This window comes from Anabrus simplex, chromosome 9 (genome assembly GCF_040414725.1).
Source record: "Anabrus simplex isolate iqAnaSimp1 chromosome 9, ASM4041472v1, whole genome shotgun sequence".
NCBI classification, from domain to species: Eukaryota; Metazoa; Arthropoda; class Insecta; order Orthoptera; family Tettigoniidae; genus Anabrus; species Anabrus simplex.
The window spans coordinates 54636815-54660857 of NC_090273.1; the positions used below are offsets into that span (position 1 = coordinate 54636815).

Sequence of the window (24043 nt, forward strand, 5' to 3'; positions counted from 1 at the left end):
ACTCTCGTCATCTTCAAATCGTTGCCCTTCTAGAGCTTATTTAAGCGGTCCGAACAAATGGAAATCGCAGGGCGATAAGTCTGGGCTGTAAGGAGGATGGTCAAGTGTAGTCCAATGCATTTCCTGTAGCTTGGAGACAGTTACAGCTGCAGTATGTGGCCACACATTGTCGAATCAGTTGGTCTTGTCTTTTGCGGCTATATGCAACCCTTGCCTTGTTCAACAGTTCGCAGTAATAAGCAGCATTGATTGTGCGTTGCTTATGCAAAAAAATGAATCACAAAATGCCTCGCCAATCGAAATAAATAGTTGCAATATTGCCAGCTGACAGTGGAATTTTGGCTTTCATTAGTGCCGCACAAGCATCCTTGGCAATGTTTGATCACCAAACTATGCAATCAATCTCTGGCAAATTTCTGTTGCTAAACACCTTTACAAGCAAGAAATTTTATAATTATGCGTTGCACAGTGGACGGGTGCACCTGTTGCTCCGACATCGTTGACATTACTGACGAAACGGAGGGAAATATCTAACAGCATGCTCTCCCCACTCCTAACGGTCCCGCCTAAGCATAGCAGAAGCACGGCCAGTCCTACCAAATGTTGATGTTCAGAAACAAAAATCCCATTTATATTTGATCGACCTTAGCAGTTCCTATCCGCCAGCTGGTACATGGTGGGATGGCTGGTGGGGAAATAGACTCATTAGTCTTCTGAAACGACTCTTACATGCCGACATACACCATATAATACATATGTATATCTATCTCTTGGTTCTGTCTCTTTATTCAGTGTTGGGGATGATGTGAGATGAATTTATATGGTATGTTTTTACAGCTGGATGCCCTTCCTAATGCCAGTCTCTTTTGAGGACCTAATGAAGGTGAAATGAATGATTAATGACATTGGATAAAGAAGTGGAAGGAATTGGCTGTGGCGTATGAATAATAACTACCCCGGCATTTGTCTGGAAGTGTAAGAATGAAAAACTACAGAAAACCATTCTCAGGACAGCTGACGATGGGATCTGAATCCACTTGTCTCCCGAATGCAGAGCTTAGCTTCATAACCATAGCAGTTAACATATGTGGTCACCGAGCTTGATAGCTGCAGTCGCTTAAGTGCAGCCAGTATCCAGTATTCGGGAGATAATGGGTTCGAACCCCACTGTCGGCAGCCCTGAAGATGGTTTTCCGTGGTTTCCCATTTTCACACCAGGCAAATGCTGGGGCTGTATCTTAATTAAGGCCACGGACGCTGCCTTCCCACTCTTAGCCCTTTCCTATACCATCGTCGCCATAAGACCTAGCTGTGTCGATGCGACGTAAAGCAGCTTGAAAAAAAAAACCTGTGTGGTCATTCTGCTTGGTATATGTATTGAAAGGTGGAATTCTCTCAATTTTAATTGAATATTGTCAGTATGGATACTCAACAATGAGGTTTGTAAATCATATGATACTGTGTCCATTGGCGATTCTTTTTTTTTTTTATGCTATTTGTTCAGGGCATCAACGTAGAAAGATCTTTTGCCACTACTTGCACCGTATGTTATGAATCTGCGTGTATTTGGAAATTGTGGAAGTGTAAAGTAAAGTGTAAAGTGTTGAATGTGAAGAAAGGAATGTTAAGGACGACACAAACACTCAGTCCCCATGCCAGGGATATTAATCATTTACAATTAAAACCTCCTGACCCGGCCGGGAATCGAACCCGGGGCTGCGGGGTGACAGGTGGACGCATTGCCCCCTACACCGCAGGGCCGGACATGGAGCATCTTACTGCATGGAGTACAGATGCCATGTCAGGAAATCAATGGCCTCAAAGGGGTTCCTTCAAATTCGGAAACAGGTCAAAGTCACAAGGACTCATGTCTGATGAATACGGAGAGTGTTCCAAGACCTCCCAATACCACCAATTCCACTTGACAGGTGTCATATCTGTACAACATTTTCACATGTTAATGATTTTCATTGGAAGCCCATAACTGTGCATCACTCTCCAGACTGCTTGACTTACACTGTTAGAAGTTTTTTTTTTTTCCAAAATCAACAAATGCAAAATACAGTACTGTAGCTCTTGTCTCGCACATGCTCAAAATATTTTTATTAATTAATTATTATTAATTTTTAAAATACACTTTTACTCCCTTTTAATAGTGTGTGTGTGCATGCGTGCGTGTGTGTGGAATGAAAAGAATGTCACTTGTCTCTTATATGAACAAAGAATTATTTGTTCCATTTTCTAATAAGGATATTTACTTTTTTTAATATTTCTAGACATGCACTGAATTTCAGTCAATATCTACTACTGAATATGAGAATGAAAACCAGGTGGAAAATGAAATATCTGGAGAAATGGATGAAATGCAACCAAACCTAGATCTCTGGACACCAAATGATTTACAGTCAGAAGGCTTCTTGTACACTAAGGTGAAAGAAGAACCACATGATGAGGTAAGATATTTTGTGGGGGCTATAAAGTGTTTCACCCACCCTGCAGTCTAGGAGATGAATGCCTGCCTCTTATCCAGAGGCCCCAGGTTCGATTATTGGACAGGTCATGGAATTTTGCCAGAATCTGAGGGCTGGTTCAAGGTCCTCCTCAACCTGTTTGAGAACAACTAAGGGGGCTATCTGACAGTGAGATAGCAGGCCTGATCTAGGAACCTAAGGTTCCTCGCCAAAAGGATTTGTTGCTCTGACCCTGTGTCTTCTAATAATCTGCAGGCCTTCAGTCTGAGCAGTGGTCTCTTGGTATGCCAAGGCCTGTCAGAGCTGAAGCATCATGGGGTTTGGTTTGGTTTTTGTAAGCTGTCTCATCTGTAAATAAGTACTGTGGTAAGTTAACAGGGTCCTTGAAAATAAAATCACTTCTCAGAGAGATAGCATGTTTTTCTTTTGACTAAATTTATTGAACTACTATTTATAGTTATTCACAGTTTCCCACTTCATAAAGTTTGTGTTTACAAATATGAAGGAGCATGCAGCTCTCTGGTACATTGAATTCCTGCTCTCTAGTACAGTCTCTCACAGCGCACAGTCATTTCTAGAGCAGTTCACTTTGCAAGCCAGCACCATCGTACTTGTAGACATAGTGACTCACAACCGTCTAATTAGTCACTCGCAGTTGACCCAAGACAGACTCTCTTCTCGCTGGCTTTGTTTTTTATATAGGCCAGAGACAGATTCTTGCTGTTTCCACTTCCAGATCATTCTGGGTGTCTCCTTTATTGTTAGCCAAGCTTCTTCTAGAAAGGTTCTTTACAGTGAGCCTCAAGAATTTGCCAGGGGTTTCATTTCACTCGCCACTGGGCCTACACACGTTGCCACTACACTGGCATTGGCACCTTTCGCCAGCATGGTAGCCTTCAGCTGCTGCCCCTACACTCTCAGCCTTCATTGTCACAATGTATGTTTGAAAATGACATAGCTCTTCTACTGTAAGAAATATGTTTTGCAGTTTCTGTAATAACCAACTTATTTTAGATTGATGCTTTCAAGGCCCATAATTTATTGTAGATAGGATAATAAGCTTTTAGGCTTTCACCATGTCAGAAGACAAGGTGAAATTCTTTATGTTTCACAGAGAACTTCGGCCTGGATCTTCAGAAGAAAATCTTGTCTGATCACGAGCATGACTTATAATTAGAGAAGTCTTGCTCGTGATCAGACAAGATTGTCTTCTGAAGGCGCGGACAAAAGTTCTCTGCGAAACGTAAAAAATTTCACTTTGTTTTCTTGACACGGATAAAGCCCAGAAGATTATTATCATGTTTACAATAACCAACTTAATTACTCACAAACAAGAAATGTTCATATCAGTACAGAAGCTTAATTTAATTTTGCCTTTTGACAGTGGTAATAATCACAGGCAACTAAGACCCACAGTGTATATCACACATTATGGTACCACCCAGAGGCAACACAGACCCATGGTGTTCCTTACATATTTGTACTACTCATAGGTAACACAGACCGATTCTGAACACAGTGGAACCAAACAATTCGAGCGCAGCGCTTGGCACCTATTCCCGCTAGACACTAGCCTTTGTAGCCAAGCACCCGCTCCCCTGCCTCAGTGGGATGCGCACGATGGTATTAATCACATACAGCATTCAGACTTTTGGTGTTCCTCACGTAATGGTACTGCTCGTAGGTAACATAGACCCATGGCGTTCCCCACATGGTGGTACTAGTCACAAGTAGTCTTAAGGTTCTATTCCATCATCTCTTGGTTGCCCCTTTTTAGTCACATCCTTACAACAGGCAGGGGATAGCGTGGGTGTATTCTTCATCTGCATCCCCCACCCACAGGGGGTGTCACAGATCTGATCTGTGTTGAACTTGTAGACATGACCCTGTTTTATGGCAGGATTCCTTTCCCGAGGCCAACCCTATGTAAAGGGAAGTATACACTAATGTACATTTCTGTTGTAGTTGGTTAGAGTAATGTGTTGTATGTGTTAATAATTATAATAAACAAATAACATCAGCTACCATATGCAGGCGTTTTAATATGATGCAATCTACTCTGCCTGTTCATCAATTTTGATGTTCTATTTTACTCTACCAAGTGACAGATTAACACAGAGCCTTCATGCAACCTATGCTGTGTTTTTAAGTAATATTTTTGGGTGAATGCCATATGCATCACCAAAGATCTTTTATATTCCAACATCATACAACATGGAGTGTTGAATAGATTTTTTTTTCCACCCTTCAAAAATCTGACTACCTCTACCAGGTTTGAACGTGCAATCTTGGGGTCTGTCGGTCAGCACCCTACCACCGATCCATAGAGAGAGCTGTTGGGTGTGTTTGAAGAGACAAACTTGCACACCCAATCCTTGATCCAGAGAAATTAATGGGATGCAGATAAAATCCTTGGCTTGGATGGGCATAGAACACAGGACCCTCTGAACTAGAGGCTGTGATTCTGACCATTCAGCCAAGGAGTCAGACATCTGAAATCTCTTATATACAACCTGTGACCGACCTTACTGTCCTTCGAAATAGCCCCTCCCATAACTATGCACTGCTGAGATCGGCGATACATGTCCTGGAAACTTTGCAAGAAGGATTCCTTTGGGATGGTGTTCAAAAGCCTCATCATGTTTTGTTGGATGTCAGGAATATCGTGAAATCTCTTTCCTTTCAAAGCGAGTTTGATGCATGACTTTTCAGCTCTGACCTTTTTCCAATGAGGAAATCCCGAAGAATGCCTTCCATGCTTTGCCGTTTCATTTCAGGATCGTACCTGAGACACCAGGTTTCATCCTCAGTGACAATACAGCTCAAGAAATTTGGTGTCGCAAGCGCCTTTTCTACAAAATCCTGTGAAGCCTTTAAACGTGCCTGCTTCTGATCGTCAGTCAAGTGATGTGGCACAAGACAAGAATATATTTTCCTCTACCCTAACTTCTGGGTAATGATTTGTCGCACAGATTCACGGTTAATCTGCAGTTCATCCACTGTCATGCGCACAGTTAATCGCCAATCATTTGTGATTAATGTCCTCACCTTCTCAATGTTTTCGTCACTGACAGCAGTCGCTGGTCTTCTGCTACGGGAGGTTGTCAGAAACATTTTCCCGAACTCCTCGAAAACGGGCGAACCACTCGTACACACACTTTAAGGACAGTGCTTGATCTTCATAAACATGTACCAGCATTGCATGCATTTCTTTCGGTGTCTTGCCAAGCTTAAAACAAAATTGTACATTGATCTTTTGGTGGTTCCTGTTCCTGTTCACAGTTCACAACCAACGCACTAAACATACACTGTGTCACACGGCACACACACAACGCTCAACTGAACAATGTTGGGAGCAGGTTGTCAAAACTCGCTGCTACGCAGGTGCAGCGTTGTGTGTCGCCAGTGTTGCTGTATCATCCATCTGACTTTATTCACTGAACTTTATTGTCACAGGTTGTATATAAATTAGTAACTTAAAATAAATAATTTGAATGCTCTCTTTATGCAGTAGTCTGTTTTAAATGGCCATGTAAATTACTGTAGGTTTTATTCGTATGTATGATGTGTACCTAGATCACATCTAACACCTTTTTGATGTTGAAAACATATCTTAGCAGGCAAAGTAGGGGTCCCCATACTACGAAAAACATAAAATTAAACAATTTCCTCAATTGTTCCGAAAGTTGAAGGACCAAAGGGCACAGAAAGTTTCAAAATTGTGAGTCCTAGATAGCTCTATCAAACTAAAATTACAAATTTCAAAAATGTCTTGCAGCCTAAATGCATTTCTGAAAAAACAGCCTATAATCACTTGTTTCTTTACTCGTTTTCTTTTTTTATTAAAATCCTAGCCAAATTAACCTATGTACATAATTCATTCTGTAATATGTTCCTTGGTTCAATACCCTCAGGCGTTTTTCGATTGTTTGAAAAATGTCTACACCGAATGTAGTTATAAGGGCTTAAATGAAACTCTGCATTTACTCACATTAGCGCTAGTAGTGGTGCTTAAGTGAAACTCTGCATTGACTCACATTAGCGCTCATACTAGTAGAAAGAGGCAAACTGCTATTCTATTCGACCAGATAACAATGATTAAGAAAAGGATTATAATTCTTTAGGAATAAATAAAGAATATATTCTCATATTTCATTATATTTTATTTATTATATTTTATTTACCAAAAGCCTCCGTGGCTCAGACGGCAGCGCGTCGGCCTCTCACCACTGGGTACCGTGGTTCAAATCCCGGTCTCTCCATGTGAGATTTGTGCTGGACAAAGCGGAGGCGGGACAGGTTTTTCTCCGGGTACTCTGGTTTTCCCTGTCATCGTTCATTCCAGCAACACTCTCCATTCTCATTTCATAGCATCTATCAGTCATTAATAAATCACTTTGGGAGTGGCAACCCCATCGTACTAATAGCCTATATCTGCTTCATTCATTCCATCCCTGACCCGGTCAATGACTGGAAAACAGGTTGTAGGTTTTCATTTTCATTTACCAAAAATTCTTAGCTCATATCCCTAGGATGTTTTCAGCATTGAGTTAGTTGCCTGAAGGGCCATAACTGTGGGTTTTTTCTTTCTATCTGAACACACGGGGTTACCTTTGCTTTTCTGCAGGAGCAAGATGAAATAAAACCAATGTTCAATCCAGTGCTTGAAAAAGGAACAGAAGGAGAAAGCAGAGCATCTGAAGATGTACCCATAGAGGCTGTATGCAGAAACTTAAAAATGGAGGATTCACTTGTGAGTACATGCATTTTTCCTGAATTGGAAGCAATGGATTAAGGTGTGTTTTTTTTTTTTTTGCTAGTTGCTTTACGTCGCACCGTCACAGATGGGTCTTATGGTGACGATGGAATAGGAAAGGCCTAGGAGTTGGAAGGAAGCGGCCGTGGCCTTAATTAAGGTACAGCCCCAGCATTTGCCTGGTGTGAAAATGGGAAACCACGGAAAACCATTTTCAGGGCTGCCTACAGTGGGATTCGAACCCACTATCTCCCGGATACAAGCTCACAGCTGCGCACCTATAACCGCATGGCCACCTCACCCGGTGGTGTGGTTTCAATAAGAATGAATTATGAGCACAAATTACCATACTGTAACTGTTTGGGGATATGATGTTGCACGATACTATCACTGATTTTTCACCAAGGTAGTTGCAGTTGAATTGCCAGCCTGTCCATGCAGAATTTCTGAAATGAAATGTTATCTTCCTGTAGTTCAGATTCCTTGTAAAATGGGAAGTCCCGTGACTTCTTTTCCTTTTTTTACTTATTCTTCTTCCTCCTAGCGATTGGCCCAGTTATACAGCTGGATGCCTTTCCTGATGCCAATCCCATGTTGAAGGAAACATTCATTATAACGTATTTCTGTGGTGGTTGTAGTGTGATGTGTTGTTTGTAAATGAAGGTTAGTATTATGGCATACACAATCACTAAGCATCTGAGCTAAAGGTATTGACCAGATGACTTCAAATCACCAGCCCATGTAAGAATGGAACCCCAGAGTCCTGTGAACATACCCCGCCCCCCCAGCATGTGCAATGCAATGATGTGCCCACTGGTCTGCTATGGTGTAATAGTGTGCAATGCCGTTTGAAGCGCATGCTATGTGGATTTCATAATAGTTATTAGCTTTACCATAAGATGGCAGGAAGAGGCAACTTTTGGCTATACTTCGAGCTATCTATTATTCCAAAGAGGTGACACATATATTCGCAGTCAGTTATAATTTTTTTTTACTTTGCACACAAGTTTCAAGTTTGTTTGTAAACATGGCAGGTTCTGGCAGAGCTGTTGGTGACACAGAAGTAGCTAATTTTCTCATTAATAATGGTGGGGAAAGTAATTCAGAGTGTGAGAGTAATACAGAGGATGAGTTTGCTATAACTTCCAGTGAAGATAGTGATGCTGATAACATAATTAATGATAATGCACTGAGAAATGCAAATGAATGGGGTGACTACTACTCAAAGTCACACCGTGCGAGTTGGCCGTGTGGTTTGGAACGTGCAGCTGTGAGCTCACATCCGGAAGATAGCAGGTTCGAATCGCACTGTCGGCAGCCCTGAAGATGGTTTTCCGTGGTTTCCCTTTTCACACCAGGCAAATGCTGGGGCTGTACCTTAATTAAGGCCACAGCTGCTTCCTTCCCATTCCTAGGCCTTTCCTGTCCCATCGTCACCATAAGACCTATCTGTGTTGGTGCGACGTAAAGAAAATAGCAAAAAAAAACTCAAAGTCACATTACTGATGAGCAGGTTAGCATATGTTTATAATTTATGTAATATGTTATTGTTATTGCGTGTCTTTTGATATATTTTTGCCCGCCAGACTGGAAATTCAAATGATACCATACTCATCATTGGAAATAGGCTAGAAATAAAGCACGCGGCGGGTACAGCCTGGAGTTTAACAATGTCGCGTTCAGCCAAGCAACCAGACTGGAGGTCTCATGTCTATGCATACAATATCAACAGTCAGCAGTCACATAAAACTACAAGCTTGCTTGTTTGTAACTGCCATTTAACTTTCTTTCCTTTTCTCCCATTTTTGTTCATGAGCGTCTGTTCTTCCTTGTGGTAGGGTCCACTATGTTACACTGTTTCCATTTGATTGGGCCTGTGAGGATTTGCGCTCTTCATAGTGCTGTGTATTGTATCGGACCATCGTTGTTTAGGTTGTCTCTTGGATTATTTTCCACTGATTAGTGCATAAACCATTGCAGTTATATTGTTTTTTGCACACAGTCATGTCCAGATCTTCTTAATCAACTTTTTGCACATTTTCTCCAGTAATTTCTGTTTTTAATTTTAGTCACAACAGGTTCAAAGCTTTCTATTACACAGAACTTGAATATTGTGGATTGTGCATACAAGAAGGATGAGACATGAGTGCCCTATTGCATCAGTATATCAACAGATAATTTGAGGCACTGTCATTCAAGAATATCAAGACAATGACATTGTCATTTAACCCTCTTGCACTTAGCTATCTATAGGTATCTGTTCAAAGAAAATAAATTTTCTTCAATTTGATTAACGTCGCACCGACACAGATAGGTCTTATGGTAACGATAGGATAGGAAAAGCCTAGGAGTGGGAAGGAAGTGACCATGGCCTTAATTAAAATACAGTTCCAGCATTTACCTGGTGTTAAAATGGGAAAACATGGAAAATCATCTTCAGGGCTACCGACAATGGGGTTCGAACCCACTATCTCCCAAATGCAAGCTCATAGCTGCATGACCCAAACCGCACAACCACTTGCTTGGTCTATTTGTGTAATTTTGTGGTGATGATGATGATGATGATGATGATGATGATGATGTTGATGCTTGTTGTTCAAAGGGACCTAACATCTAGGTCATCGGCCCATAATGGCACGAAATGTAAGGATAATTAAAAATCCATTATCCACCACTGACCAGAATTCAAAACATGAGGATGAAGAATGAATGGATGGATATGATGTAATTTTGTAACCAATTCCTAATGTAAACATTTAAACACATATTCAGATGCAAAATGTCCCACTAATACATAAAACTTTGAATATTTTAGAAAGAAAAAAGTATACCTAGAACTCCTTCAGGTTTATCTGTCATATGCTGCAGTAATTTTCCACAATGCACAGAATAAAAGTAAACAATGTCTGAAAACACATCGTAATCATAACTTAACCTTATCATACATCAATATAAAGCTGAAAGACGGTTCTACATCATTTTGATAAAAATAAAAGAGTCATTGTCATTATTTTGAATTATTCATAAAAAGGATTTTATAAATATTATTGAATACTTCAAGGTACTCTCCTGCTCTAAAAGAAAAATATATTTTCACGTACCATTTATCTCAAAAAAGTAAACAATGTCTGAAAACACATCGTAATCATAACTTAACCTTATCATACATCAATATAAAGCTGAAAGACAGTTCTACATAATTTTGATAAAAATAGAAAAGTCATTGTCATTATTTTGAATTAATCATAAAAACGATTTTTTAAATATTTTTTAATACTTACTTACCTGCTCTAAAAGAAAAAGACATTTCCACATACAATTTGTCTTAAAAACATGATACTTACAAAAATCAAAGTGTCTTTTTCATTACTCAACAACCAGTTGTCTATTATTTCTGTTTCAGAAAACAATTTGCATTGGCTGCCATTTTGCTCAGTACAACCTCATTATGTCAACATTCCACTTTCACAGCTAAATAATAGCCTATGATCTCCATTTGTTTCTCAAAGGCTTTCAAAATGAAAGATAAACCTATCCGGAATCAGCACGACTTGACATTAATGCCATCTGGTGATTTACAATAAACCTAAATTTGAATTCGGAGATCATCTCTCAACGTGGCGTGCACCAACCAAGAGTAAGTTCTACTTCCGTAGTAAACTACTCTTGAAGTCAGCATTCGGCGACTTCCATACGAGAGTAAATTACTTCCGAAGTATTTTCGTCCTTTCAGGTACTCCTGGACTAAATTACTACAAGAGTAAAATGAAGAGCACCATCTTGTAGTATATTAGTAAAGAAGTAAGTAACGCACGAATATAGGTTAGAATTTACTCTTACGTCATGCATGGAGTAAGCTAAGTTTAGACTTGATGAGAGGAAAGATGTTTCAAACGTGTTTATGGATTACTTAGATTATATTGATGATCTTGACGCGGAAAACGACGCGAAATGTAATAGTGCGTAGGCCTACAGTGCATGAAAGGCGAGAGCCGTATAATGTGCACACGAAGAGTTTCAGGAACGTTTTTGGTTTTAGGAAGGAATCCTTTACTTTCCTTCTAAATCTGCTTGGAGATCACTTACAGCTGAATTCCTGTCTTAATTTTATTGTACCCTATCTCTCAAATTACAGTTGCTGTGTGCCCTATGAGTGTTTCATACCAGAACATTTCAGTACAGTTGCCAGTGATCTAATTAACGTTTACCACACAACTGCTGGCCGTATCTTTCATTGTGTTATTAAAGCACTGGTTGAGGCTAAGAGGGAGGTACGCCTGCAAATGATGGTGATTGTTTGGAAAATAAAAGGATATTCTTCACGTTGACAGGTTTTCACACATCGTGGATGCAATTGACTATGGCTGCATGCATATTCCCATTTTTTGCCCCCTCAGTGACAACAGTGAACTTTTCAGAAATTGGAAGAGGTATTTATCGTTTTTCTTTTTCAATTTGCTTAACGTCACACCAGCACAGATAGATCTTAGGGCAACGACAGGGTAGGAAAGGCCTAGGGATTGGGAATCGGCCGTGGCCTTAAGGTACAACCCAGCATTTGCCTGATGTGAAAATGGAAAAATTTCGCTGTGGATGTACGTGATCTGTATGAAGAAACCACCATCAGTTTTAATTTTTCCTGCGTGTCCATGACATTCTGCTTTGCTTCCGCCTTCGCTTTTAAGTCCTTCCACAGAAACTTAACTTGCTCTTCACTGTGTTTTCCGTCACTTGAAGCATTGAATTCTTCTGTCACGGCTTTCCATGAATTTCTTTTCTTATCGAGCATCTTTATGTTGTGTTTCTTACACCCTATACATCCTTTGCATAGATCGTCATTATCTCTGTTAACAAGGATTTATCTTTTTCGCTTATGTTTTTCCCCTGTTTCTTATCGCACATAACCTTATCCATTTAGACTTCTTTAAAGAAGATGCACAAAGACAACACTACTCTGCGAGTAATAACTAGTAGTAACTAAAAGAGTAAATTGTACTTGAACTCTCCGATGTTACTTCCGGAGTAAATAACTCCCGTAGCAATTTACTTCTGTAGTATAGGCTTCTTTAGTAAACGCTACTTCCATAGTAATTTACTCCAAGATGGTGCACGCCACCCTCAGAGAGGCAATTACACTCAATGAAACAGCGCACTGTCTCCCTTGGAGATGGGTCGCAGTTTTAGGCTTGATATAAGTGACATGGAAAAGACCCTGCTAATCTACCAAATCTTAAAATACAAAAATCAGTTTTGTGGCACAAATTTATTTATTTATTTATTTATTTATTTATTCATTCATTCATTCACTAATTCATTCATTCATTTCAGGCTATGAAGCTTGCTACTACTAATCCTTCCATTTAGACTGCCTCATGATTGTTCCACCAGCTATTACTTCTGTTTCCTCTTAAATGTCTTAAAGCTACTGTATGTAGCCAAGCTTTGCATTAGGAAGGCGAGTAGGTTTGAATGCCACCATTGGCTATCCTGCAATACGGACCAAAAACATGAAATTCATAACCATCAATTTCTGTAGTTTACCATTTTCACTTCCAGACAAATGCAAGCAGAGTTCCTGTTCACAGGCCACAGCCGATTCCTTGCAGCATCATTCAGCATCATTAATTTCAAACATCATCATTAGCCCCCCAACTGAGGTTGACAAGAAGGGTATCCGGCTGTAAAAACATGCCACATAATTTCGTCTCACCTCATCCTTGACCCCGTATCAGGAAATGGGAGTAAAGAATAAAGGAGTATTTTAAAATTAATTTTGTGAAATTTGTTTCATATGTATTTTTGAAGTATCTGAGTAAATTCCCCTTAAATATAAATAAAACCTACAACTGATGATCTTTGTTACTTTCAGTTCACTCCCGTTCACATTACCACACTAAAATTTCCTTCCTGTTACTTTGCTTTGGTGTAAGTACAATGAAGGTTATTTTATAGGCATGCAATGTACCGCAGCCATGGTCCGACAGTGTACCTGATGGGAAAAATGGAGTTACAGATGGAATATCTGGGGATTCACAGCACATAGAAGAAGTGATCGTGGAACCAAATCTAATGAACTGGTCACCAGAAGAATCATGTGATGATGACTACTCTAATTCAGAATTTAAAACTGAGGTATGAACATTATTTTGAAGGAGCTAAACTGGGCTTGTTTTAATTTATAATAATTAACCTCTTTATTATAACACTTTTTCTGCTAAAAAATATACTTCAGCTGCTATTAAAGAATGCTTTAGTGAAGATATTTTTTAGCGAAGACATTTTCCTGTTTGTTAGTTTTTGTTTTGACAATTTGCTTTACTTCGCACCGACACAGATAGGCAATGGTGGGATAGGAATGACCTAGGGATGGGAAGGAATCAGCTGTAGCAGACTTAATTAAGGTTCCTGGGGTGAAAATGGTAAACCACGGAAACAATCTTCAGGGCTGCCGACAGTGGGGTTTGAATCCACTATCTCCTGGATGCAAGCTCATGTTTGCTCGCCCCTAATTGCACAGCCAACTCGTGCGGTTTTCCTGTTAGTCAACAAGTGTTTAAAATGTTAGACTTGCTTGAACTCAATCCTAAATCCATTCAGTTGCTATTCTTATTGTTATTGTATTTATACAGTACAGGAGAAACAAAACCAGGGTTTTCCAATAAGACACAAAATTATTATTATTATTATTATTATTATTATTATTATTATTATTATTATTATTATTATTATTATTATTATTATTATTATTATTATTGGAGTTGGCACCCAAGTTAAAAGTTCTGGTAACTGAATTTAAAGCAAACCTGGGGTGGCAAAATGTAATGATGTGGCATTCAGCACTGAGAGAGATTATCCAGATAGCCACCCCTATTAGATTATTTTACTGATTGGCCTCCTAATCAGTTCACACAGAACAATTTGTTATTTTTTGCTATGTATTATTGCTAGCAAACAGTTTATGCAGGGTACAGTTATCTGTTGGATTTCCCGTCCTTTACTTTATTAAAATTTTAAGCGTTTTCACAGTCATGTTGTGGAATACAGGTGGAGTCATAATTGATAAGGAGTCTTCTGTAACCTAGATAATGGTTTTTTTATATATTTTGCAGCAATATTTCTTTCCATTTTAAATACATGCACTTATATTTTACATCTTATAATCGAGATTTTCATTGTTGCTAAAAAGAGCTGGAGACATTTTGTGGATTTTTTTAACTTCCTTTTGTTTCTGAGAACATTGTTCTATTCCACAGCAAACTTGCCAAACCTATTGCAGCATAACCAAACCCTGTTACTTGTCTTTATTTTCAGGGTGGTTCTGAGACCATTCCAACTACTATTCTGGGATCAGAAAGTGCATCCCGGTTATTTCTTGCACTAACAAGCAGTTCTGCTCCTAAATCATTGTCTGTTGCTAACAGTTTGGATAAGGAACCACCAGCCTGTGCATCATCAGAGTATTTGAAGGTAAGAATAATTTTTGTTTCAGTTGTACAAGGCAGTTAATACTTACTACACAAGTAAAGCTTGAATTTTAACCATAGAACTGAAACTGTCGAATATGTTCGTATTTCATTATGTAATTTCCTCAATTCTTCAAGAGATGTCGTGGCAGTGTACTTTTTTTTCATACTTGATGAGCACAGCAGTCATGAATTCAGTTTCATTCATATTTACAACCTCTTTGGGCGCAATTTCATGGAAATAAATAAATGTAGTTTTCTGACCATCTGTTTGAGCGCCATTGCTGTAATGTTTGTAAACAAACTTTCATGGGCTCTGCTGTGCTATTCTGTTTCATTTTATTCTGTAGATTTCCATTTGGTTTCAGTTATTTACTTCTGTATATATCTTGTTATTTGATTGATTATATAAATTGATAGTAGAGTGTGTGTCTAAATATGGCATCTTCATTAGGGAAAATTAATGATGAATTATGGCAAAATTTGTTAAAAGTTGAAACTGTCGGATATGTCTTTGTGGATAATGAGAATGAACTAACAGATTCCCAGTCATATTCGGAATGTGCATTAGCTATTTTTCGCTTGAAATATCGGAGAGTGAAAGTAATGACGAGCCTGTCATACCACAAAATATCGTAACAACATGGTCTAAGGCATGGCATGGCAAGGCATGCCAATACATTTTCCCTAATATTTTCAAGAATATACCTCTCAGAGTGATGAGACATTTCCTAGTGCATTACAAGTACATTATTGACAATCCGTATATCTCAGTTTGTTTGTGACATATTTTTGTTTTGTGTGCATATGTATGAAGTTTATGTTTTTTGAAATTTAGGAATTACACTTTTTGAAAATACTGTACAGTTTTCTTGACATGCAATTTCATATCAACAGGTTAATCTTCAATGTATTAACTTTTTGTGGATATATACAACTTCATAGATTTATTTCATATCTTGCGTATATTTTGTATTTTATTCAGACAAGTAAAAGCTGCCAAATAAGGCTGCCACCACAAGATTTAACATTGCCAATTCAGGGGTTAAGTTTATTATTTGTTGTTGCAGTAGAAACCTGTGTATCTCATTCTTTAAATTTATTTGATGTACAAATTACTAGTAATTCTTCACATTCACCATCAGTATCAGTTGTCAAGGCGTAGTGGAAACTAGCTGCTTCCAATATCTGAGATCTTGGTATTGATCAAGAAATGAATGCAGGGATGAGTGTAGCATGCCTTAGATGGAAAGGAGATGAAGGAGTACTGTGTGACGAGCATCCTCTTCACACCATGGAGTTGCGTATGCCACTCTGGTCTCATGGAATTTCTCTCCTTGATCACATATTCAGTGACACAATCCAGCAGAGAATGTGGTGGTATGGCCATATCCTGAAAACGGCAACCGGTATCATCACTTACAGTGTCTATAATTTCATCATCAAGGGCAGTCCCCATTACAGAGGGCCAAAACATTGGTGGGACATGGAGATCATTCAGCTCAAACCAAATGCAGTGTGTAAAATGGCACTCATCGATTCAGAGTGCAGACCCTGTATGTATCGGAAAATGCTAAGGCAAAAAAGATCATTGATGGTTCTTAGATATAATAATGATAGTATTTCACTCTGTCATCTATTTGAGATTAAATTAGCGATTCAGTTAAATCACTGGCACATACTATTGATTCCTGTCGATGCAATAGAGTGTGGGACATAATATATACATCCGAACCATGTGAAGCTTGATCAGACTTGAGCAAGTATACTATTTGAAAGAGGACGAATTGCTCTTTCTCGCAGAAAATACTTGAGTTTCGTTATAATATTGACTGATTCATATTCTATACAGTATTGAGTGTGAATCCCTGTCATGCCTCTCTCCATCCAAGACCAGTAGATGACAAATTTTCATTTTCTGGGACTAGTGATACAGCTCCAATACTATACAAGTACGAGGGCAGATCAGAAAATAAGTTGCACTTCACAGTTATGGCCATTTATTACACCACCTATACAACAGCAACACAACTATAACGACATACACTGTAATGTCAGTTTTCCACATAGTTTCCAGGAGACTCCAAACATTTTTGCGAACGCACAATCAACTTGTCGATGCCGGATGCATAGAAATTTCCTCCAGCGTTTTGCAACCACTCGGAGACAGCGGCCATCACCTCCTCATCAGTCTGGAAATGTCGACCACTGAGCTCCATTTTGAGCTTACCGAACAGATGAAAGTCACATGGCGCTAGGTCAGGACTGTAGGGTGGATGTTGCCAGACCTCCCACTTGAAATGCTGCAGCAGTTCTCTCGTTTAGTGGGCGTTGTGAGGTGTTGCATTATTGTGCAACAAAATCACACCGGCACTTCTCTTTAATCGCTTTATGCAACCAGTGCAACGTTTGACAATACGATGCCGCATTGATCGTCATTCCTTTCGGCATGAATTCCACATGCAGCAAACCCTCCATGTCAAAGAACACTGACGCTTGAAGCTTGGCCTTCTTTCGTTGTGGTGATGAGGGGTGCACCCATTCCATTGATGCTCACTTCCTTTCGGGGGTGAAGTGGTGGACCCAAGTTTTGTCGCCTGTGACGATTCGCCGCAGAAACCCGTTGCCGTCTGCGGCGTAGCATTGCAAAAATGCCAGGGAGGATTGGAAACATTGTCCCTTTTGCTCATCGGTGAGAAGACGTGGGACCCATCTTTCACACAGCTTACGATATCCAAGGTTCTCGTGAACAATGGCAAAAACACACTGCCATACGACATGTTCAGCTGCATCACGATTTCTCTCAGTTTAATGCGCCGGTTCTGTCTAATGATCGCATTCACACTGTTGACATTTGCACGGGTCCTGGACGTTGCGGGCCTGCCTTCGCGATGGTTGTCCGTGATATCCATGCGTCCGGCTTTGAATTGTTGACACCACTTTACGATACCTTGCCAGGAAATGGTCCACTCCCCATACACAGCACTAATTTCATGATGAATGTCAGTGCAGTTCTTCCTTTTGGCCCATAGGAATCGGATCGTCGCACGCACCTCATATTTGGAGTTAACGTCTAGTTGACGCGCCACTGCATTTGGCTGCTATTCATACAATACTAGATGAGACACCACAGCGACCTGCCTAACAGACGTGTGGGCAGTGTCTGTCCCTTTCTCTGCTGTGCCCACGTTTGCGACACATAGCGCGCTGCTGCGGTGCGTTAGTGCAACTAACCTTTTGATCCATCAATGTATATAGTACTATAAATGTGATAAGTGTATCATAGTTTGGTACATCCCTGATTGCTTTAGAATTTTCCACATCATGAAAGACTACTGAAATGCCGAAAAAGCAGAGGTAATATTCATGATTCTTTCATTTTATAAGTTAAAATTCCCTGAGAACCTACAAACGATTATTTTAATTGATAGATTTAAGTTATGATAATATTACAAATAACTGTGACTTGCTTGAATTAAATGCTAATTCTTAGCATGCAGAGGGCTGTAAAATTGGTATTCCAATGGGTTAATGCATCTCATTGCCCAAAATTTACTAATTATATATTCCCAGAGACATAAAATAATTGGTATATCCCATAAGTTAGTGGCTACAGTCATCTTCAAGATGTTACTTACGTAGGGCAAGACAGTAATTCCAATTCAGTTCCCAAAACTAGAAGCTTGCCTGGTAGCTGTTTTCAACCAGGTTTTTCTGAAAATCCAGTGATTCTTCTTCAATTTTTTCCATTATCTTTCATGTAAGACAAAATTTTTAATGAAATTTCATGGATACGATTCATTGACATACCCGAATTTCTGAAGCTGGTGGTTAAGGTTGATAGAATCTTGGTGTTGAAGGTTTTGTATATGATATGATGTTTATGGGAATCAACATCTATATCACCTGATGGCTAAGCAGGCATCAATTTTTAGTGATGAGACAAAGTCTATTAGTGCATTGGCACTGCCGGTGGCTCCAGTTAACCTACGCAGTGGCCTCCATGGTATGCACTGGCCAGCGTATTGGTAGGTGTGCTAGGTACCAACTGATGAGCCCACCCTAGCACACGAGGGCGAAACGCTGGCAACCAAGAATGAGTTAGCTGGAAAATTTATAATGTCCAATAACGGACCATTTATATTGGTTTTGTATATTCCATGCTACCTTTACTTTTTGTTCTTCTTTTGTTTTATGATTCATTTTCTTATTTTCTGACCTCATGTTTATGTCGTTCAAAGAGCTATGTGGTGGCTAAAGTGGAATTCCCACACGAACTGTGTGTTTGCATCCAGACGAAATATTTAATGACCTGTATGCAGATGGTAAGTATTTGGAATGACCACGTGACGTTGAAGAAGGTGAGTTTGATATTGCAAGCTCTTTTGAGGAAAGTGAGAGTTGTGATGCTGAAGATATACGCCCTTCAAGATAATATGAAATTATGGAGGTCACGAATGACAATGAAAATTATGTGAGTGGAAGTGATATTTCTATTTCATCTAATGAATAGTCGGTAGGGTAAATAATAGTGCACCGACATCAGAAGATTTCTCAGGAATTACGGGAATAACGGTAGGACTTGATGAATCTGAAAATATTGAACAAATAGTAGGTCTTATTTTTTTGTTTTTTTAACTTGTGATGGAGCAAACAAACTTGTGTCACCAGCAAGATGTTTTCACTGATTAAAATATCCCTTAAGAGCTTGAAGTGGGCTGAAATAACTAGCAATGAGATGAGGAAATGTTTTGCTTTGTTTGAATTGATGGGACAGGTAATGAAATTATGTTGGAAGACCACTGGTCAACTGATCATCTCATAGAAACACCCATACACTCCAAGTCAATGACCCAAAATGATTTGAACAGATACTTACATAACCTTCATTTTGGTAACAATATACAGGCTACAAATGATACAAATAGGCTCCATAAAGTTCACCCCTTTTAGATTTTTTCTGCCAAAATTTCAGTCCTTATAAAACCCATGCAACAGGATATCTCAAATTTAGAGCATATAACCCGGAAAAGTTGACTAGATATGGTATTTTGGTAAGAATGGTCTGTAAGGGTAACACTGATTATATCTGCATCATGGAGATATACGGAGGCGAGGGAAAAGAAATCAGAACAAACAATACTGTCAGTCTTGAGGCCTTTCCTTGGTAAGTGGCATCTCATATATCAAGACAATTATTACAGTAGTGTGTTCTCTGCTCAAACACAAGACTCAAATTAGTGGTACTATTAGGGAGAATGGTGAGTTGCCAGGTGATGTGAAATCTTGTTCTAAGGAACTATACAGTCACCACTTAGGAAGGCACTTGGCCACACACAGAGAGAAGAGATGGCAGTGTTTGTCTTACTCATTTCCTGACTGCGATGTTGCCGGCCCTCCATCCCTCACCACAGCTGACAGGAGATGTGTTTCTATTTGTTTGCTATCGGATGAAGGTCACGTGATTTACCGAGGTGCACCCCAGGCCAAGGGTCTTCCGAAATGGTGACTGCTATAGTGTGAAGAGGGGAGGTTGCACCTGTAGTTTGGAAGGACAAAATGACCGTGAGAATTATATAAGTTGTATACATAAGAGATGATATGCACAACACAAAGTAAATGGTTTATTTGTGAACACTTTACACTGTATACTATAACTAGCTGATGTACCCGTGCTTCGCAGTGGAATTCTACATTGTATTCAGAATTCTAGGTTAGGTAGTATATAAGTTGTAAGTAAGATTGTAGGTATTTTCTTATGTGAAGACTGGGTTAGGGGATTTTCATTGTAATGGTAGGCCCTCGTGTTTTCATAATAATGGCAGACACTCACTGACCACCTGTTTTTTTTACATCCTCGGAAAGACTGTCTTAGTGGTTTTCCCAACTGAAATCAATATTGGTCATTACAATGACGGCAGTAGAAGTGTCACAATTAAAAGCAATGCTATCATATGAAATACTTGATCAAATGAAAAACCACACATTTTCTCACTTTTAATTGAACAGTACTATGCTATGTCCAAAGTTCCAGAGCTGGAATGACCAGGCCGCAGGCAGTCGTGGCCGTGAACACTCTTTAATTTTGGAGGGGTAGGGGTGGTGAATAGCATAGAGTCCCAGGGAAAAATCTATGCCCTTTTACTCATCTGTTTAATAGGAGTACCCAGTGAGTCAGAAAATCTCAATTCACTACACTGATGGGGGAAAGAACTATCTGACTTGGAGGCAAATTTTTCCTCCATGGCAGAGAGAAAAACCCCTCTTGGCTGCTAATTTTGAATAAAAGGAATGTAGAATTTAATAAAAGTGAAGAGGAAGAAGCTTTTCTTAAGCAACGAATCTTTTCAGGTTTGAATTTTGAGTTATTTAGTGAATTGTGGTGATATAATTTCTAATTCTAGATCAGGTCATAAGTGAGCCTCTGCCATTATTCTGTTAAATGTACACATTGATCATTCCAATCAGTGCGTCAAAGTAGGGATCGAACAGCTGCAATGAACCAGTGTGTTACATACCAGCAGTATCAGAAAATGCATGACCAGAGGAATGGCATGCTAAAGAAGAAAGTTATCTAACTCCCCAGCTATTTCCTGCCTATATTCAGGTAGGCTGTTATACTCAGTATGCAGCAGTAATCCCATCTGTCGGAGATGAGTGGCAGCATAAGAGACAAAGAATATCACAACAAACCATGGTCAGTGTAATGTTATTGTTGATCAATTCTATGAGCCTTCACATTTACTTTTCTTTCAACCCTGAAATACCATTCTTACCATAGTCATTACCGTAAAACTGAATAAAACAAATGATCAGAAATTGGATTCTCTATAACTTTTGTTATGCAGTACTTTTCGATAGGACCAATAACACAGCTATGAAAAAAATACATTTTAGGTGCCTTCCCCTAAACTACCATATCATCCAGGGTGAACAAAATTGTTTATAGCTTAGACTGTAGTTTCCTATTCCTCGACTCTATATACCGGTTTTCATTAAATTCCCTTTACCTATTTTCTCATGGTTCGCCAACAAAAATACAAATTCATGAATACCTCTTTTATCACAGCTGATACGGTAAAAATATATGACATAAATGATCGGAAATTTAATTCTATATAACTTTAGTAACGTAGTATTTATCGATATGACCACTAATAACATAAACATTTGAGAATTAAATTTTAGGCCTTTCATTAAGCTACCATTTCACTCAGCATGCATAAAATTATTTATAGCCTAGATTGTAGTGGCTCGACTTTACATACCGATTTTCATTAAATTCTCTTCAGCAGTTTTCTCATGATGCGTGTATGTACGTACATACATACAGAGAGACAGGGAGAAATTATGAAAAAGTAAAAAGTTACTGTTACTGCGGATATGACCGATACAGAAGTACCGTTATTTTAAAATTCTGAGCAATGTACAGACAAAACTCTTATTTCATATATGTAGATTATTCTTGCTGTCTTTGCCCAGTCTTGAATAACAAAAAAACTATTTCTAGAAAATGATTAAAGCTATTTAAACTTGTCAATTTACTGCTAACATTATGTTAAGTCATATGGGAGAGAAAGTTAATTTGCAATCATATAATAATTTTGAACACTTGCATGGTACTAAGACATTTTTTATTTTCAGAATATGTCAACCAGTTCTGAAATCAAGGAAGTAAGCCTGGACTCAATAGATAAGTAAGTATTTTAGTATTTATACTATGCTGTTATATACACTATATTGCCATTAATGATTGGACATACCAGGCAAGTTGGCCATGCGGTTAGAGGCACGTAGCTGTGAGCTTGCCTGTGGGAGATAGTGGGTTGCGGCTGCTCTGTCGGCAACCCTGAAGATGGTTTTTTGCACCAGGCAAATTTTGGGGCTGTACATTAATTAAGGCCATGGCTGATTCCTTCCCACTCCTAGACCATTTCTATCCCATTGTCGCCATAAGACGTATCTGTGTAGGTGGGACGTAAAGCAAGTTGTAAAAAAAAAAAATGATTGGACACCCATAGGTAGTGGCTCAACAGTTCCTATGATGTCAGTATGATGTAGGTTTACCCTTTGTTACTATCTTGGCCTCTACTCTTCTAGAAATACTCTCCACTAAATTTTGGTACATGTTCCATGGTATTTTCTTCTGTTCCTCCTGCAGTGTGGCAAATAGCTCTGTAGCCATTTTGAGACAGTCTGGTTGGCTGTAAACCAGCAATGTTAGTCATCCCACAGATGCATAATTGGGTTGATCAGGGTTTTAGACTGGCTATTTGATTTCATTTACTCCCATTACAACAGACCACTTCATTTAGGCCTTCACTTTATGAACAGGTACAAAGTCATGTTGAAAATGAAGAGAACCAGTACAAATTGTTGCCTTAAGATGGGTAGTATGGAATTGTCCAACATTCCCTGGTAGGTTTCAGTATTCATGATTCAAGGAACTAAAACAAGTGAACCAAGACCAAACCATGCAAATAAGTCCACACCATAATGCCTTCTCCACCAAATATCACTTTGGAAACTATGCCCTTCAATAAATAATGCTCACCAGGCATTTGCCAAGTCTGTACACATCCATTGGACTGCCACAACCTGTAATGAGATTAATCACTCCATACTATGCTTTTCCATTGTTTTAGAGTACACAAGCGATGTGTTTCAAAGGTAATCGGCAGTAAACATTAGGTTGAACAATCTTTTGTTTATATGTCCCAGCTCACTAATGGAATTCTAGGGCAAAGACATCCCAACAAATGGCACAAAAACTCGCATCACCTCCAGATGTCAACCAAAAGTCAATGACTACAGTTTCTAACAAAGCTTGCTGGTTTGTCATCATCACACTTCAAAGTCATCGAAGGTCCTTATTGGTTAGTTGTTTCGACTCTTCTGGTTGTGGTGGGGTTTTCGTAACTCCCTGTTATTTCAATTTCACTACTACATCACTAGCTGTTGAACGTGGTATCTGAAACTTGTCAGAAATCTCACAAGTGGAATGACTGATAAACTTACTGCACTGAATAAACAGGAGATAAAGAATTACCTTGTCAATACTAATGAAAAAGATTTGATATATTTAATTTACTTGTACATGTTTCAAGAACATATCATTCTCTTCTTCAGCAAAAGTACTTCACAATTCAGTGACTTAATTAAAATAAATTAGTATTTACAAGGTGGATTCTTTATCTCCTGTTTATTCAGTGCAGTAAGTTTATCAATATAAATAGTCAATACAGACCAATATAGACCATTAATATTGACAAATTTATAGATTCAGGAATGACTGAATCAATGGACATTGATAATCATGCCTCACGGAGCTCTCTTCGTTCTTCAATTTGGAC

General features: G+C 39.0%; 1 protein-coding gene across 1 annotated transcript in view; it reads left to right on the forward strand.

The window, feature by feature from the left end:
* Positions 1-24043, forward strand: part of LOC136880856 (zinc finger protein 724) — a 65511-nt gene that overhangs the window by 9894 nt on the left and 31574 nt on the right. Inside the window, exons 3-7 of the mRNA XM_067153397.2 lie at positions 2277-2453; positions 7099-7224; positions 13180-13359; positions 14539-14694; positions 22335-22387. Of these exons, the coding sequence (XP_067009498.2) occupies positions 2277-2453; positions 7099-7224; positions 13180-13359; positions 14539-14694; positions 22335-22387 (692 nt within the window). The remainder of the gene's footprint in view (positions 1-2276; positions 2454-7098; positions 7225-13179; positions 13360-14538; positions 14695-22334; positions 22388-24043) is intronic.